Source organism: Medicago sativa, chromosome 1 (genome assembly GCF_051527215.1).
Source record: "Medicago sativa cultivar Bolivia chromosome 1, Bolivia_mono, whole genome shotgun sequence".
Classification (NCBI taxonomy): domain Eukaryota; kingdom Viridiplantae; phylum Streptophyta; class Magnoliopsida; order Fabales; family Fabaceae; genus Medicago; species Medicago sativa.
In genome coordinates, this window is record NC_140749.1 from 79803418 (window position 1) to 79822181 (window position 18764).

General features: G+C 33.2%; 1 protein-coding gene, 1 long non-coding RNA gene and 1 pseudogene across 3 annotated transcripts; all 3 read right to left on the reverse strand.

Annotated features, from left to right (window-relative positions):
• Positions 1 to 4464: 4464 nt before the first annotated feature.
• LOC146957910 (uncharacterized) lies at positions 4465 to 5769 on the reverse strand. Its single transcript, XM_085751319.1, has 2 exons — positions 5374 to 5769; positions 4465 to 5265 (listed from the first exon to the last, which is right to left on the reverse strand). The coding sequence occupies exons 1-2, from the start codon at positions 5767 to 5769 to the stop codon at positions 4465 to 4467; spliced, it is 1197 nt and encodes a 398-aa protein (XP_085607445.1).
• Positions 5770 to 6337: 568 nt separating this feature from the next.
• On the reverse strand, positions 6338 to 7480 carry LOC146957911 (uncharacterized). The gene is made up of 2 exons (XR_015024487.1): positions 7187 to 7480; positions 6338 to 7059 (listed from the first exon to the last, which is right to left on the reverse strand). It is a non-coding gene; the product is annotated as an uncharacterized LOC146957911 (long non-coding RNA).
• A 4800-nt stretch (positions 7481 to 12280) lies between these two features.
• LOC146957912 (putative bark agglutinin LECRPA3 pseudogene) lies at positions 12281 to 13469 on the reverse strand (annotated as a pseudogene). The gene has a single exon (XR_015024489.1). The product of XR_015024489.1 is annotated as a putative bark agglutinin LECRPA3 pseudogene (transcript).
• Positions 13470 to 18764: the final 5295 nt, after the last annotated feature.

Sequence of the window (18764 nt, forward strand, 5' to 3'; positions counted from 1 at the left end):
ACATAGAGCAATTATTTATTTTACTTTTATCTTTAAATTTTTCTTATATATGTGTGTGCCTAAGTAATTTTTATTTGTGTTTGTGACCAACAAAGACTTTCTCCTCAAACATATAGTTCAGACATTGCTAGCTAGCTAGCATGGTCTTTATCATGTGGGACCAATTAGTTTGGAAAAGTTCGGCATCGTCTAAGATGGTTGTTTTTTCGTAGAAAGTACTCCTCGACCGTATTTCCACAAAAATCAACCTTGCTCGGTGAAATGTTTTGTCCACCAAAAGAAACCTTAAATTGTGTTCTTTGCGAAAATGGGGTGGAAACTTTTATCCATCTCTTCTTGCATTATCATGTGGTGATTAAGGATTAGGAGAATGAGTTTTGTTGGCTTATATCAATTTCATTATTCCTCAAAATTTATTTGTGCACTTTGAATGTTGGAAGGGAGAGGTTTGAAACAAGAAGCTTCGTAAGGGATTTAGGTTAATTTGGCATGCCTTTTATGGGTGATTTGGAAAACAATAAATCATAATATCTTTAAAGAAGATCATTGTTAAGGTGGTGTATTGGCACTATATCATTAGTAAGAACTTAACATTTTAGAGTTCACATGGTGATGCTTGTGCAGTGACAGAAATATAAAAAAAAAAAAAGAATTTAGATTATACTTTTTTGTTATAATGTTGGTGTCATTGCAATAAATAATCATGATTAGTTTGGTTTGTTATAACTTGAAAGCAACAAACATTTATATTTTTTGTTTTAATCCAAATCAAAATTTCATAAAAAAACCGTTAATAATTTTCAAACGTTAGCGCAATAAAAAAAGCGGAAAGACGGGCACATGAATGCTCGTCTTTTCGCTAATAATAATAATAATAATAATAATAATAATAATAATAATAATAATAATAATAATATGATTTCCAATGGTTATTTTGGGCTTAGGACAAGTTCTTAGCAAAATAAAAGAAATCATAGAAATCATCAAAGTGGGACAAATCACACAATTCATTTTATGAAAGAACAGATCATACAATTTAGCGGCAACTTGTGCTTTTAAATGTAAAAGAAATTTGGTATGTTCATGTCCTTAAGCTCCGACTGGAATCTCGTTTAACACGAGTTCATTTTTTTAAATCGATGCCAACTAAAATAATTAAGGTATTACAAAACTGTGGCGTGCTAACATGTTTTTTATTTTATTTTTCCAAATTGAAGAAGACTTGTCAAAATAATTAATAATTACATTATTTTTTATAAAATAATTACATATTTTAATCCTTTAAACAGTGTATTGAGATCACTTACTAATTTCTTTAGCATCAGCCCACTATTTTCTGTCGGATGGAATTGAATTGGCTCATGCTTCATGAATCATGATCTTTTGAGGGACCAAGGATATTCTTCCGAGGGACTTTAGACTACATAGTAATATTTATAGGGGATTTCCCTTATATAATAGTGCACCAAGTTTCATTCTTTTGAGGGACTTGTATTAATATTTATAGGGGATTTGAGAATAATAGTTTCTTAAGCTTGTACCGTTTCAAGGACAATAATTCTTTTAAGCTTAGTTTGCGAGTTTGAAGGAGAAGAGAGGAGAAGACTTGGGAAAAAAGTAATTAGCAAGTAGAAAAAAATAGAAGAAAATGGGAGGGGAGAGCTTGAGGGTTAACTTTTCTTCGTAATATTAAACCCTCCTCATTTGGGGAACTAAAAAATTGTATTGAAGGAAGGTTTTGGGGGGGTTTTGGAAGTTTTTTTTTTTGTGGTGTCGAGGATTCGAACCCCCGAGACCTTGCATATATTATGCATTGTCCTTACCAACTGAGCTAAGCTCACGGATACAGGTTTTGGAAGGTTTATATGAATTCTTCAAATTTAATCTATGTTGTTATATTATTTTTAAAATTAAAAATATAGTAATCATATGCATTAATTTATCATTCGCTAAAAACCTAGTTTTTTTAAAATTTGAAAGATTTTTTCATTTTCACTCCTATTTTCCACCTTTCAAAGTCTTCCCTTCCCCTCCAGACTCGCAAACAAGACTCTTTTATTTTCTCAGCGGCTCTATAATCCCAGTTTCAATTAGGAAGAATATGTTGAATCCCCAAGATTTTGTTTCAAACAAATAAATCTTCGAGGACAGAGTCTCTTCACACGCGTAAAAATAGAAATTTATTAAATTCATGCACGTGCTAGTAAGTGGGTCTAGATAAGCAGTGGTAGATTCAGGATCCTGAATCAAGGGTGTAGATTTTCCTCATATTTTATGGTTTATTTAAACCTATATTTTTTTAAGGAAATTTAAACCTATATTTATCACCATAAAAAAACTACTAAAATTATAAATTTGTCATTTTTATCTTATTAAATAGGCAAAAAAACGTGTAAGTTTTTCTGTATCTTCCATGATTTTTTTTCACATTATAAATTTTAATTTTAGCATATGGAAGATGAATTTTGAAAGAAAATTAGCTAGTTTTTTTTTTTAGCAACTTAATGATTATAGTTATAGTCTCACGTGGTGCAGTCTACCAAAAACACTGTTTTTTTAAGGTGGGCAAATAAAAACTAGTGTTCTCGTGATGAAAACAAAGAGCAACGTAATCAAAACTGGATCGAACATTAAACCGGAGAAAACATGAGTTTAAGATTTAAAGATCGGGTCGAGGTTCAACCAGAGTTGAAACGGTGTTAATTTTTTTTTTTGACAAAAATAAATGATATTCATTCATTCAAATTGATAGAGTACATCGATACAATGCAAATTCGCTAAAAACAAAAAGGATGAATCTGCAAACAAACTCACATCATCCATGTTAATAGCATAAAACGGCAAAGTACTAAAGCCTACATATATGACTATATCCATGTCACCGGAATACCCATGTCTCCGGATCTGCAACGTTGAAGACGCCAAAGTCATTGATTAGATCTGCACCGGATCTAAGCTGATCTGACAATCTGAACCAAACAAATACCTGAACAAGACAAACAACGCCGCACAAAGACGACAAACAACACAACGTCGCACTAAGACGACAAAATCACGGAAGAAAAACAAAATAGATGTGAAAATCACTTATTTCAATAAAAGGGAAAGAGAAAAACGATTTAGAGGGGTGATTTTGGGTCAAAATTGACCCTAATTCACCCCTCTTTGATGGATGAAGGAAAAGAAACTAGGGTTTCGATGACGGGAGTGAAGGAGAAGAGAGAGGGAGATTTTCAACCGGTGTTAATAAAATTAATAAAATGTACATAATAGGTGGTATTAATGTCAATAATTTCTAGTAAATATACATTGGTGTGTAAAAAAAAAATATGCCTCATGTGATTAAATTACAAATTTAGTTGCTTTTTCTGTTTTTACAAGACATCACGATCTTGCTTCACCTCAAAAAAATATATTCCATCATCTTGCTTTTAAGTGCTTGAGTTTTTACTCTAAGGTGTTTTAAATTTTTTTTAATCAAATTCTCATGTGAATTGCTTTTCTCACAATGAAAAGTTCTTAAAAATACATTGAAACAACAAAAATACTCTTGGCAGTAGTTAACTACCATATGAAAAAAAATCGGTGGTAGTTAACTACCGCTGAATCAACGGTAGTTAAGTGCAGCTGCTGCAGTTAACTGCAGCTGAGCCCCGAAGGCAGAGGCAGTGTAGTATGGGTAACTTTTTCAAACATACATTCATTCAATCATTTTCTCATCCAAACATACATTCATTCAATTAAATTATAAAACCAGAAAAGAAATTTAATTATTTATTTATTTTGTTTAGTTTTTTGACTTACGATTAGAGCGGTTATTAGTAACCTTGTGATGACAATGAATTCTCTCGGTGGAAATCCCTTATGTTTTCTCGTGTGGGATAATATTAATCAACACCTTTAAAGTTAATTTTAATATTTTTTAAAGCTCTTAATATTTTTTTTTATGGCCCTACAAGATTCTCCATTCACAAGAGGGTGGATGCCTTATAGAGATCTGCATTGCTCAAAATACAGTGAAAACACATATTGATAAGTGTTGTGAGCAAAAATAACCTACCCGAATATAGGTAATAGGTTTAGATGAGTGAGGGCATTTCAGAGCAACATGGTCGGTCCATAGAGCCGCACCCTTACTAGAGACGATCTAGTCCCCCTTTTGATGGATGCATATCACATTAACAAGATTTCCATGTGAGTAATGCTAAGTAGCTAGTCACTGTTTCAGTCAAAATGGTTCTTGTACTTCTGTCTTGGTATGTATTGTTATGTTCAAAAGTCCAACTAGTATTTTTGTCAAATTTGTATTGTCAAATTTGTATATTATAAGGCAGTGCTAATGTTTAGATTTGGATATTGGAATTGTAATTGAAGAATTATTTAAATAGATTTATACTCAGAAAAAGCTTGCGTTACCTAATTTGATCAAAAGCCTTACCGTTTTTTTTTTTTAGGGAAACATGCTTATAGAATTTCATTGATAATAAGAGTTTCAATACAATTGGGTATTTCAAAATAAATGGCGGGACTAGCTAAAGACATGACTTCTCTTGCAAGAGCATGAGCAACCACGTTGGCTTGTCTCCTAACAAACTCCACCCTAGAGTTAGAAAAGAAAGTACTAAACAAAGAACGACAGGAGGAAACAATACAGCCAAATTCGGACAAGTCGTTCATGGTAGAACGGAAAGTATCAGCAGTCAGCTTAGAGTCTGTTTCAAAATCCAAGTTGTCCATCTGCATATCACTCAACCATTGCAAGGCTGAATGCAGCCCTAAAGCTTCACCCACATCCACCGCAACATTACAAGGGTATGTCACAGTCTTAGCCAGAACAAACGTATCGTCTGCATCACGAACAGAAATACCAATGCCAGTGCGGTTGGCTTGCGCAGAGAAAGCTGTGTCGATATTGCATTTATACCTTCCGGCCACGGGGGGTTGCCACTTGATTCGGTGTTGTTGAGAGGTGGAAGGCGTTGCATGTTGATGATTTGAACTAGATGCAAGAACATCCGGATTATTAGCCATTTTCCAATCCGCAACCATGTTGATAGCACGGTCGACAACCTTGGCGCTTGTTTCTGTTACATCATCCCACACTCTAAGATTGCGGTGTTTCCATATGCTCCATATCACAGATGCTAAACGTTGTGTAAATTCAGCAGACAAACTCTCTAACAGATAAAATAAAGCTTCCGTAGCGGAGTCGGTTGTAGAGATGGCGTGTTGCACAGAGCTCCAAAGACCTGTTCTATGCCAAAACTGTAAAGCAAAAGGACAAGCAAAGAAAACATGTAAAAGGTCTTCGTGAGTGGAGTCGTAGCTAGCACAATTAGTGGGGCACGTGACACCTTTATCCTATAAACGTACACGAGTCGGTAAGCAACCACGACACATCCGCCAAATTAAATTCTTGACTTTCGGGGGAACTTTTAAATTCCAAATACCAGCCCAGTACCCCGGACGCCAGTTATAAGAGGAATCAATAAGTTCTGAAACACATAACCTGTAGGCACTAGGAACAGAGTAACGTCCGTGCCTTTCCGCTTTCCAAATAAGTTTGTCCTCGTCGACCTGAGAAATAAGTGGCGTATGTAGTATTTTGTTTGCTATATCATCACTAAAAACTTGTCGAACAACCTGTTCATTCCAACTTTTATCATATAAATTCATCAGGCTATTAACAGTAAAATTATGAACGAAATGAGCACCTGGAATGCCACTACCAATAAACTCCCCATTTGGCAACCATGGTTCATTAAGCATAGGTATAGTCGCACCTGAACCTATACTCCATCTAGCGCCCCCACACGCACAATAAATCTGGCGCGCATAATGCTACGCCAAACATAGATGGGGTTGTGCCCAACAGTGACCGTGAGATAGGAGCCCGACGGGAAATAGCGAGCTTTAAAAATTCGCGCAACCAGAGAGTCCAGCTCAGTAATAAACTTCCATCCCTGTTTACCCAACATAGATTAATTAAAAGCAGAGAGGTCATTGAAACCCATACCTACATGAATCTTTGGTGCTGAAAGCTTCTCCCAATTCAGCCAATGAATTCCCCTTTGTGTTGTTTTACCATTGCCCCACCAAAAGGAATTCATCATCTTGAGCAACTGAGTAGGGAGCTGAAAAATACTCATCACATACGAAGGAATAGTCTGCAAAACAGATTTTATCATTACCTCACGACCTGCTTTGGAAAGACACTTAGCACTCCAGGAATTGATATCAAAAGCCTTACCTAATACTCACAAAAAATCAGTGATTTTTTTTTAAAACAAAAGTAACATAAATTAAATAAAAAAACAGAGATACAAAGACTGGGGGGACATTAAACCTGACCCAGGTACAACCCAAAAGGGAATACATAATGAGAAATCAAACCTAGTGGATCAACCCTAATTTATCCTAACAAACAAACACTAATCACGAGTGCAACCCAGCGAACCCGCGTACGGGTCCGAAACCAAGTTACAAAAAAAGAGTGAAAAGTGAACATCTGCATAGAATATTTAGAGTGCATAACCGGCAAATGGATGGACCGCCAACACAACCAACATCCACATACCAACAACTCCCTGCGTGAAGCAGTAAGCATCAAAGCTCTTTCGAGAGTAACATTCAGAATACAATCACATGGACCAAAACGGATAAAAGGACCGATACCGGAGCAAAGATAGCATGACGCCTTGAGACCTGCAGATCTCAACAGACCCGGAGCATCAGAGAAACAAAGGTACAAACCACCAAAAGCAACCGGTTTTAAGAGACGCGTAAAAACCCAGATCGAGGGATGGGTCCAATACGTTAACAGACCCTTTCGGGTTATCAAAGCCAGAACAGACCCTTTCGGGCATAGGAAGAACAACCACTGCAAAAGAGTAACAAGTTTATAACCACCCCAATCTCTGATAAAAAAGAGCATAAACGAACAAAAACACCACCGCTAAAAAACAACCGAGACTGAACAAAACACCACCGGAAACCAAACCATAACGAACCCAGTACAAAACAACCAACGATACAGCCACCACAAAAGCAAAAATGAAACTGCATCAAACAAACAAACAAACAACATAAACAAATAGAAAGAAAGAGTTCGGCCACCAAAACAGGAGGTGGCGCGAACTAACAAACCCCAAACTTCGGCGAAGAAAACCAGATCGCTAACAACCACCTAGAGATGGCAAACGATGACGAGATCTGTACGACGGACAAACGAAGACGAGATCTTGTGACGAACGACGGCGAGAACAGTTGAAAATCGACAAGGAGACCAAACAGGGACGCCGAAGGAAGGAGGAAGCGACGGTGGTGCGGAGAACAACTCTCGTCGCACCACCATCTTCGTGGATCTACATTGCTGATGGAGGATTTGGAACAGGGGAGGTGTACGACAGTATGGGTTTTAGTGAGAAGGCAGAGAAAATTTTATTTTAGAGAGAGTGACACACAATTCACCCAGTGATTGATTATTGCAATGATAACTAGCTAAATGAAGTGTTTCTTTTTTTAATTACTTTTTTTATTCATGATACATAAGAGCAATTCTCCCTACTATTAAGTTACACACATTAGGACCAAAACGTATAAAATAAAATGGGTAACTTAAGAGAGCAAAATGAAATAAAAAAGCTTTAAAAGATCAAAGTGTTTAATGTTTTTTAAGAGATCAAAATGAATCGATTTTTTTTTTAAAGAATCAAAGTAAAACCTAAAAATAACTTAAAAGATAAAAAATATAATTTAGTCAAAATTTTATAAAGACGAAAAACAAATAAATTAATAATTTTATATTGACTAAAAACATATTTAATTCAAAATACTTTTTTTAAGGATTAATTCAAAATATTTTAACCCTAAATGTATTTGAACTCTAAATAAAATAAAAATACCACACAAGAAAAATAGTATATTTTTCCCACAAAACAAAGAAGAATTATTTATTTGTATGGTTGTTGTACCACAAGTAACTACTACTATACAAGCATGAAAGGGAGAGGATCCAAATTAAGGGGAATAGATTTCCTGCAGTGAAAATTCCTTCGATCTTCTGCAGTGACATAATCTGCACCATTAATTATCTTCTTTCTTTTATTTTAAACATTTAAAATTCTCATATGCATTAATTTTTAATGGATAGGATTTTACTGGACGCTTGGAACTGGAGAGGATCCAAACCCCAAATTAAGAGACAGAAAATGAACGGTTAATAATCATTCGTCTGTTTTCAACAAAACTAGTAAAAGACCCGTGCTATGGTAGAGTCACCTTAGCATTTTCCATTAGGACCAGCCCCGTCATCGTCATCTCTCTAAAAACCTCCTAGTATATGCATATTCTAATCAACATATTCAAGTTGTCAAATTGTTCAATTGGGTTTGATGAACTGAAATAGTAACCATATTTCTTACTCTAAAAAGGTTTTACCTCATAAATATCGAAATGCAATATTCCTTATCCCATAAATATAATTTATGTCAATACGAAAAACGCTAGAAAAATGGGTGCCACAACAATCATGGTCTTTATTTAAAAAATAACACAAACACAAACACAAACACACATACAAACATTGGTTCAAACCAAATCAAATCACATAGACAATGTTTTTTGAGGGATTGGTATGTTCATGTCCTTAAGCTCCGATTGGAATCTCGTTTAACACGAGTTCATTTTTTTAAATCCATGCCAAATAAAATAATTAAGGTATTAAAAAACTGTGGCGTGCTAACATGTTTTTTATTTTATTTTTCCAAATTGAAGAAGAGTTGTCAAAATAATTAACAATTACATTATTTTTTATAATTTTTTTTTACATATTTTAATCCTTTAAACAGTGTATTAAGATCACTTACTAATTTCTTTAGCATCAGCCCACTATTTTCTGTCGGATGGAATTGAATTGGCTCATGCTTCATGAATCATGATCTTTTGAGGGACCAAGGATATTCTTCCGAGGGACTTTAGACTACATAGTAATATTTATAGGGGATTTCCCTTATATATAATAGTGCACCAAGTTTCATTCTTTTGAGGGACTTATATTAATATTTATAGGGGATTTGAGAATAATAGTTTGTTAAGCTTGTACTGTTTCAAGGACAATAATTTTTTTAGGTTTTGTTTGCGAGTTTGAAGAAGAAGAGAGGGGAAGACATGGGAAAAAAGTAATTAACAAGTAGAAAAAAATAGAAGAAAATGGGAGGGGAGAGCTTGATGGTTAACTTTTCTTCGTAATAATAAACCCTCCTCATTTGGGGAACTAAAAAATTGTATTGAAGGAAAGGAAGGTTTTTGGGGTTTTGGAAGGTTTTTTTTTTTGTGGTGGCCGGGGTTTGAAAGGTTTTTGGGGTTTTGGAAGGTTTTTTTTGTGGTGGCCGGGGTTTGAACCCCGGACCTTGCATATAATTATGTATTGTCCCTACCAACTGAGCTAAGCTCACGAGGACGAGTTTTGGAAGGTTTATATGAATTCTTCAAATTTAATCTATGTTGTTATATTATTTTTAAAATTAAAAATATACTAATCATATGCATTAATTTATCATTCTCTAAAAACCTAGTCTTTTAAAAATTTGAAAGATTTTTTTCATTTTCCCTCCTATTTTCCACCTTTCAAAGTCTTCCCTTCCCCTCCAGACTCGCAAACAAGACTCTTTTATTTTCTCACCGGTTTTATAATCCCAGTTTCAATTAGGAAGAATATGTTGAATCCCCAAGATTTTGTTTCAGACAAATAAATCTTCAAGGATAGAGTCTCTTCACAAGCCTAAAAATAGAAATTTATTAAATTCATGCACGTGCTAGTAAGTGGGTCTAGATAAACAGTGGTAGATTCAGGATCCCGAATCAAGGGTGTAGATTTTCCTCATATTTTACGGTTTATTTAAACCTATATTTTTTTTAAGGATATTTAAACCTATATTTATCACCATAAAAAAACTACTAAAATTATAAATTTGTCATTTTTATCTTATTAAATAGGAAAAAAAAACGTGTAAGTTTTTTTTTATCTTCCATGATTTTTTTTCACATTATAAATTTTAATTTTAGCATATGAAAGATGAATTTTGAAAGAAAAATAGCTATTTTTTTTTACCAACTTAATGATTATAGTTATACTCTCACGTGATGGTGCAGTCTACCAAAAACACTATTTTTTTAAGGTGGGCAAATAAAAACTTGTGTTCTCGTGATGAAAACAAAGAGCAAGGTAATCAAAACTGGACCGAACATTAAACCGGAGAAAACATGGGTTCAAGATTTAAAGATCGGGTCAAGGTTCAACCAGAGTTGAACCGATGTTAATAAAATTAATAAAATGTACATAATAGGTGGTATTAATGTCAATAATTTCTAGTAATTAATATAAATTGGTGTGTAAAAAAAAAATATGCCTCATGTGATTAAATTACAAATTTAGTTGCTTTTTTTGTTTTTACAAGACATCACGATCTTGCTTCACCTCAAAAAAATATATTCCATCATCTTGCTTTTAAGTGCTTGAGTTTTTACTCTAAGGTGTTTTAATTTTTTTTAATCAAATTCTCATGTGAATTGCTTTTCTCACAATGAAAAGTTCTTAAAAATACATTGAAACAACACAAATACTCTTGGCAGTAGTTAACTACCATTGGAAAAAAAAATCGGTGGTAGTTAACTACCGTTGAATCAACGGTAGTTAAGTGCAGCTGCTGCAGTTAACTGCAGCTGATCCCTAAAGGCAGAGGCATATTGGTAACTTTTTCAAACATACATTCATTCAATCATTTTCTCATCCAAACATACATTCATTCAATTAAATTATAAAACCAAAAAAGAAATTTAATTATTTATTTATTTTGTTTAGTTTTTTTGCGATTAGAGCGGTTATTAATAATCTGCACCATTAATTACCTTCTTTCTTTTATTTTTAACATTTAAAATTCTCATATGCATTAATTTTTAGTGGATAGGATTTTACTGGACGCTTGGAACTGAAGAGGATCCAAACCCTAAATTAAGAGACAGAAAATAAACGGTTAATAGTCATTCGTCCGTTTTCAACAAAACTAGTAAGAGACCCGTGCTATGGTAGAGTCAACTTAGCATTTTCCATTTTAAAATGCGCAATATAACAAGAGTGCAATTTCTAAAATTACACTCTCTAAAAACCATACTCAGCTAGCCTTTCCTATGATTAGGACCAACCCCGTCATCGTCATCTCTCTAAAAACCTCCTAGGATATGCATATCCGGATAGGGCTGTAAATGAGTCGAGTCGAACTTGTCTGAGCTCGACTCGATAAGAATCAACTCAGCTCGAAACTCGGCTCGAGTTCGATACAAACCTTTTTTTTAACTCAAGTTCGGCTCGTTTAATGTTCACGAACGACTCGGTCCGACTCGTTAGGTTCAACTCGTTTGCTCGAGTAACCTAATTCAAAAGTTTTTTATTTTTGGTCCAAAATGTATATCTTGACCACTTAACTTATTTTTTAATAAAAACAAAAATTCAACTAAAATAAAATCACTAAGAAAATAAAGTAGTAACACTTGATTATTACTACTATTACTACTGTAGCGCAGATGGTTTACACTTCACTTTTATATCCACTTCTCATCTCTGATGCTGTTAAACTCCCCGATGTGGGACAAAATTTAGCACGCATATCATTTGTTGAAAGCCTGCATATATGTTTTTTTTGAAGAAAAAGCCTGCATATATGTTATTAACTTCTTTTCTTTCTCTCATTTATTTTAATTATTGTTAATTTTTAATTAAATCAGTATTATTCTCTCTAAAAATAAGTACATAAACATCAGAGGAAGCTTGTAATAAACTACGTATTTTTTCTTTAATATTTAAGCTTGTACTCTATTAATATTTATCAAACTAATATATACACACACTACACACATGTGTGTGTGTATATATATATCGAGTTAGCTCATGAATCAACCGAATCGAACTATATACAACTCAAGTTTAGCTCATTTGGTTCATGAACCAAGTTCAACGAGTTAATTGTCGAATCGAGTTCCGAACTATTGTCGAGTTGGTTCAGTTCATTGCCAGCCCTATGATCAACATATTCAAGTTGTCAAATTGTTCAATTGGGTTTGATGAACTGAAATAGTAACTATATTTCTTACTCTAAAAAGGATGAACTGAAATAGTAACTATATTTCTTACTCTAAAAAGGTTTTACCTCATAAATATCGAAATGCAATATTTTTTATCCCATAAATATAATTTTGTCAATACGAAAAACGCTAGAAAAATGGGTGGCTACAACAATCATGGTCTTTATTTAGAAAATAACACAAACACAAACACACACATACAAACATTGGTTCAAACCAAATCAAATCGCAAACACAATGTAGCTAGCAATAGCATGGTGTCTTATTTAGAAATACTAGTTATGATAAGCTTCGTGCATAGATCGATGAAACCAAATCAGATGGCTGAAAAGTTTGCAATATTGTTTGGGGTGGTTGTGTCCAAGTTTGACTTGAAAGACCATGCATGGAGGTGGTGTAATTGACGGGCAGCTGTTGTCGAGGCAGCAGAAAAACCAATCCTTACGGTGTCAGGAAGCACTGCTTTCAAATCAACGACTTGAGCAATAGTTGAAAAGGTACCATCTGGGTAATATACAACAACATTCAATGTCTTAGAGAGATTGTCATAGGAGATTTTTACATTCACCAAGGCGCCACTCACCCTATTCCATTTCACTGTCTTTAAAGAAATCAAAGAGTTGACATCAATTCCAACATGTGAGTGTTTGGGATCCCATGAACCAGTGGAACTAGTATCAAACTCTACCCCAACAAATGGATTGTGAGGACTGTTTCCATTAACAACTCCAAGGTTTCCACCAACAGAGTTGGCAGGAATATTGGCTCGATCTGGTGGTGTAAGAATGAAGACAAGTCCACTAGCAGGCGTCATTTTTTTGTAGTCTACAACTTTGAATGTGAAGGAGGTGATGAAGCTAGCAACGTTGCCAGTGGTACTATCCCAGATGGGCACTGGTGTTTTATGCAGGATTCGACCTACAACATTTTTAGGGTCTCCTGGATTGTTTATTGTCACGATTCCATTGGATAAAATCACGGAACTTCCATGCAGGGAAAAACTGGATTTACTAGTACTGAAGTTGGTAACGTTGAAGGAAACTGTTTTCTGTGAGGTCACTAGTTCTGTTGCTAGCAAGAGAAATGAAGTTGTGAAAATGACTAACACAACAGAAAATAGGTTTTGATTTGTTGGAAAGAAAGCCATGGTATTGAAGTTATAGTTTTTGTATGTAGTTGATTAGTTGTGAATGAAAATTGTAGGTTTGTCACATGTATTTATACACGCATGCTAGGGCTCGGTTTGGTTTGTGAAATGTAAATTGTAATTATATTACAGAAACAAATACATGTGTGATACACGAGATTATTTGTTTATTGATGAAATAAATGAGATTCCTTTTTCTTAATCTGCACGCCGGAGCATAGAAAAATAAAAGGGTCTTGTTAACGAGTGCCCCCGGGCACTCTTTAAGGATGCCAAAAGAAGAAATTATTTTATAAAAATGTCAAACATTTCGATTTCCAATGCACTGATTACACGTATATTCATGATAAGTTACTTTTTAAAGGTCTTAACTAGTGCCCCGGGGCACCGGTTAACATTTCCCAAAATAAAAATGTGGGTTTTTAGACATATTTTATGCATCGAATGCTTAATTCATTTATCTTTGTGTTGATGTTTTTAATTATCTTATCAATTTTTAATTGAACTTAGGGAATAATTCACTATTTTTTTTAGGGAATAATTCACTATTGACCATAGGATAATTATTCGAGAAATGGTAGGATAACACATTTTAACATACACTTTTGACACGCTCCAATAACAATTAGTCACATCATCCACTTATTCTAATGCCTTTAACCGGTAGACGGTAGTACATGTAGCTAAATAACTTCTTTTTTTAATTTAATCGGAACTCATTGTTCTCACTTCTCATGGTACCCTAAGGCTGTGTTTGAAAACCTACATAGCATCGTTTCCTTCCGACCCGTCCACCACTCCTTTACTTCCAATCTGTCCATGATTCTTTCCGATTTGTATCACACAAGCTTTAACGTTTTTCTTGTTTCGATCTGACCCATTGCATCTCTATTTCCTTTTGATCTCGTCTACGCGGTTTCCTTCGGTTAGTCATGTTGTCTCTGTTTCCTTCCCCTCTATTCGTGTCTCCTGCTGATTTTTATGGTGGCAGCTTCTTCGCCATTTTCGTTGATCTGATCCATTTTGTCTCTATCGTCTTTCTAGAAATATTGGTACGGTTTGTGAGATATAAACATGTCAAGATAAATTTGCGAGCTTTGTCGACATTTTTGTTATTTTGTTGGGCTGGAGATTGTACCTAGGATATATATTGTCTTAACAACTTCATCCAATTTATTGCTAATACAAGTTAACTCTCTACTTTTATACTTATTCAGTAAAAGTTTTCTTTGTTGAATGAAAAATTCTCAAGAATGCTTATGCACAGTCATATGAAGGAAAAAAATTATGCAAAGACTTGGATATTGAAAAAGTATGGTAGCAATGATATTACATCAGAAATGATAAAACTACAAGTTTAGGCTAGGTGTTTCAATTTTCTTTCTGTGTTTAATTTTTTTGCTCTATTGCTTACCACAATTTATTAATGGCACTAATTGAATATTCCAATTTATTTTAGTCAATTTTGTGAAAGAATCCAATTTCTTTGAAAGAGGAGAACCTGGGAGGTTAAGCATAGATGATGAATAGATAAAATCTAATTTAATTAAAAAAAAAAGGCTTTTACGGTGCAGTCAGAAAACTGATTTTTTTGGAAAAGTTATTTTGTTTAGCCAATAATATAAGTGTCGATGTCATGTCAACTAGTGTCTTGTTGGTGGACCACTCTAAAACTAAACTTTATCTTATTACAAATCAGTCCTTATACAAAATATTAAGGGGAATTTCAATCTTAGTGCACAGATGAGAATCTATGTTTAATTTTGATTTAATCAGGGACACAATTGCAATAAGTAAAGATATAATGACACACCTTATGGGCAAATGTGCAATACACCATATAACTCGACGTGACATAGATTAAATACACAAATGTTCAATGATTGGTCATTTAACTTCACCAGAAAAGTCATTTTCATGACTTCACCATAGAATTTTCCTAAAAAAAATTGTAGCACTACTATAAAGATAATACCGGTCAATAGGTAAAATGAATTAAAATAATGGATTACATGGCTAAGTATTATTGGATGTGTTAAAATAGTGTGTTAGTGGGCGTGACTCTGCATTTCTCTGATTGTTCGTAAGATAATGACATTATGAATATTGAATCATTTATATATGATATAAAAATCAGGTCCATTCAAACTTTTGATAACATTAATTAATTTAATTAATTCACTAAAGAATTATGGTTATGTGATAGATAAAAGGGATTTTGAGCCTAGCATTGTGCTTTTACTTCAAAACTTGCATTGTGAATGCTACTTAGAATTTTTTTTTCAAACATGTGGCACGATGATGCATGCATGTTCTAGGATTTGAGAGTTAAAATCATAACATTTGCTAAACACTTGAGGGAAATTTTGGTGATATTATGTGAAAGAGAATTGAATTTGACGAATGATAGTTGAATATAAGTTTTTTTAAATTCTAATTTGTTGTCGGTTAGATGGAAGTGACTTTGAGAATTATGTATCTTCTATCTATATCTATATTATTTGAACCTTAAACTTGCCTCATTTTAATGCTTGAGTTGTGCCTAGCTATGTGGCACTTCTAAAAAAATCAACTTAAAGCACTTAAAAATGATTTTTATTATTTATCATTTATTACAAGTAGTGATAAGAAGAGGATATCCTATTCGAAAGCCCTAATCATTTTTATTATTTATCAATCCAAGTCTATTTTATTTTACAAAACCCATCACTTTATCACATAGGTATGATTGCAATAGTTGCATTTTAGGTTAACAACAACCCATGTGGATATGATTACTCTTTAAACAAATTTATGTACACTTGCCAAGAGTGTATTCCTCTATAGGTTTCAGGTTTGAATCCTCTAAATAGTACCCATTTATGTGTTAGATCAGTTCATTCAAGGTTTTACCCCATCACCCAATAGATAGTGTTATTGATCCTCAAACAAGTTGATCCTGTGAAACAAATATTGAATTCAAAAATATATATTTATATTGAACAAATTTGTCTCGTTATATTTTTGAAGTTTCTTCTACTTCTAATCTGATTTCCATTGGTATAATAATAATAATCAAATTTGTCTCGTTATATCAAAGTTTTATTTTTGATAGAAGAAAGAATCAGAAAGGATTGATTCTCCATAGTCTCATTTTCAATCAGCGTTTCTTTCTTCTTCTTTTTTTTTTTTTTTGCTGGGGAACAATATGAAAACGGTCTCTGTTATCTTTTTTTTTGAAGGACGGTCTCTGTTATCTACACCCTCCGGTCACAAATATAAGCAAAAAAAACAGCCTTCACGGTGATTAAGAAATGCAGTTAAGTGCAGTTAATTTTCTAGATTTTGTGTAAAACATAAGTTAAATTGACTATATTGTCCTTTTCTTAAAGTTAATACACCAAGATTATTGTACAACCTCATTCAAGTTAAATTAATTACACCTTCTGGTCTCCCTCACGCTCATTCCGTTGGAAACACCAATTCAATTTTCCCAATTAGCCTCACATTTATTCAAACACCACCCATTTAGATTCTTTTCAGTTTTTTGAAATAATTTCAATCCAGCTTCTTAACACACCAATTTCAATTCAGATTCTTTTCACTTAACTTTTTACCGTCAACATAGCCATGATTATAGAGAAAGCCTTTTAAATTTTGAATACTAATAACGAACTGACTTTGGAGTCAAGTGGACATTGTAGAATGAAGATAACCTTACATAAACTATATCAAGCTGCCGCTACAAGTATTGTGAGAAGCAATTGAACTAACATAAACTAATTGTATAATCTTAAATAAGAATGTTGTTTAATTCTAATTGCTGGAATGGATGCAAAATTTGCACGATTCAAAAAGTATAAATGGAGAAGATGCAAGCTTTTTGAGTCCATTGTTGCCATGCTAGATAACAGTAATCATTCATTTACTACTTTTTTTAACAACAAAAATTAGTTGTATAATCCAAAAGCACAATTGTTAGAATAATAGTGAGAACATCGTTATCTTGATTTGTCACCTTGGAAAGGTGAGGAATTATAAGTAAAAGAAAGAAAATAAAATACTATAATCATGACAAATAATTTTATAAAGAGAGGTGTAGTTTTATTATGAAAGAAGGATTAACCAAAGATAACAGATTACAAAAGAAAAAGAAAAAAAACTCATTCCAGGTACTGTCAATAACTATTGTGGTTTTTTTTTTCTTTTAGTTGAAAAGAAGAAGATGTATACAGGGCGATAGAAGACTGAAAATTAGAGGAAGAAAAAATGGGTTTTTATATTGGGTACAGCAAGAGCTAAACTTGTGGAGAATTTAAATGAATGCATTAATGAAAGCTGTTATGGGAAACATGTACGTGTACTTGTATTCCAAGAGTTGTGGCTTATGTTGAAAACCACACTTGAATTTAAAAAGGGTATCTTAGGAATAACAGTGTAAAAGTTGTTAGTTTTGCTTATATTTGTGACCAAAGATTGATGTCTTTTTTTTGCTTATATTTGTGACCGGAGGGTGTATATTCCAGAAGAAATGCTAATTAATATGATAGAGAATAGGTTATAAAGGTTTTCCTTCAAAAAAAGGTTAGAAAGGTTAACAAGAGAGAGAAAAAAATGTGCATTAATTAAGGCTTAAGTTGTGCAACATTGCAATTAAGGCTTAAGCTGTGCAACATTGCACAGGTTAGAAAACTCCTAATAATAATAACAACAACAACAATAATAACAACTTGTCAAAAAAACAATAATAATAATAATAATAATAATAATAATAATAATAATAATAATAATAATAATAATAATAATAATAATAAATTATACTCACTCCGTTTTAAAATGAGTGTCGCTTTAGCCAAAAAAAATTGTTTCAAAATGAGTGTCGCTTTCAGTTTCCAATGCAATAATAACTTTTTTTTTTCAATTGTACCCTCCAATTAATACTCTGCACACTACTTCCAAAGTATAACTTTTAAAACTAACCAATAGTTAATAAGGATAATTTGGTAAAATAATCATTCTCTTTCTCTTAACCATTGCATTTCTTAATATGTGTGTAAACACCTAAAACGACACTCATTTTGAAACGGAGGGAGTAGTAAACGTCAAAGTGGAACAAATCACACAATTTAGCTGCAACTTGTACTTTTAAATGTAAAAGAAATTTGGTATTCATGTCCTTAAGCTCCGATTGGAATCTCGTTTAACACGAGGGCATTTTTTTTTTAAATCGATGCCAACTAAAGTAATTAAGGTATTAAAAAATTGTGGCATGTTAATTGCTAACATGTTTTTATTTTATTTTTTATAAATTGAAGATTTGTTAAAAAAATAATTACAATATTTTTTATATAAAAATTACATATTTTATTGCATTGCTTTCAAACGGTTTTTTATAATATCCTTGTGAGTTAACTCAGTTGGTTTGGACAATGCATAATATATAGAAGCTTCAAACCACGAAAAAAACGGTTTTTTATAATGAGTAGGAACCCCAATTTTA

Excerpts from the sequence above, each read along its gene's own strand:
- LOC146957910 (XM_085751319.1), bottom strand. The coding sequence starts at position 5,769 with ATGCTTAATGAACCATGGTTGCCAAATGGGGAGTTTATTGGTAGTGGC. Across the intron at positions 5,266-5,373 it reads GTGGTTGCTTACCGACTCGT|TTTTGGCATAGAACAGGTCT; the intron begins GTACGTTTATAG and ends TTTGCTTTACAG.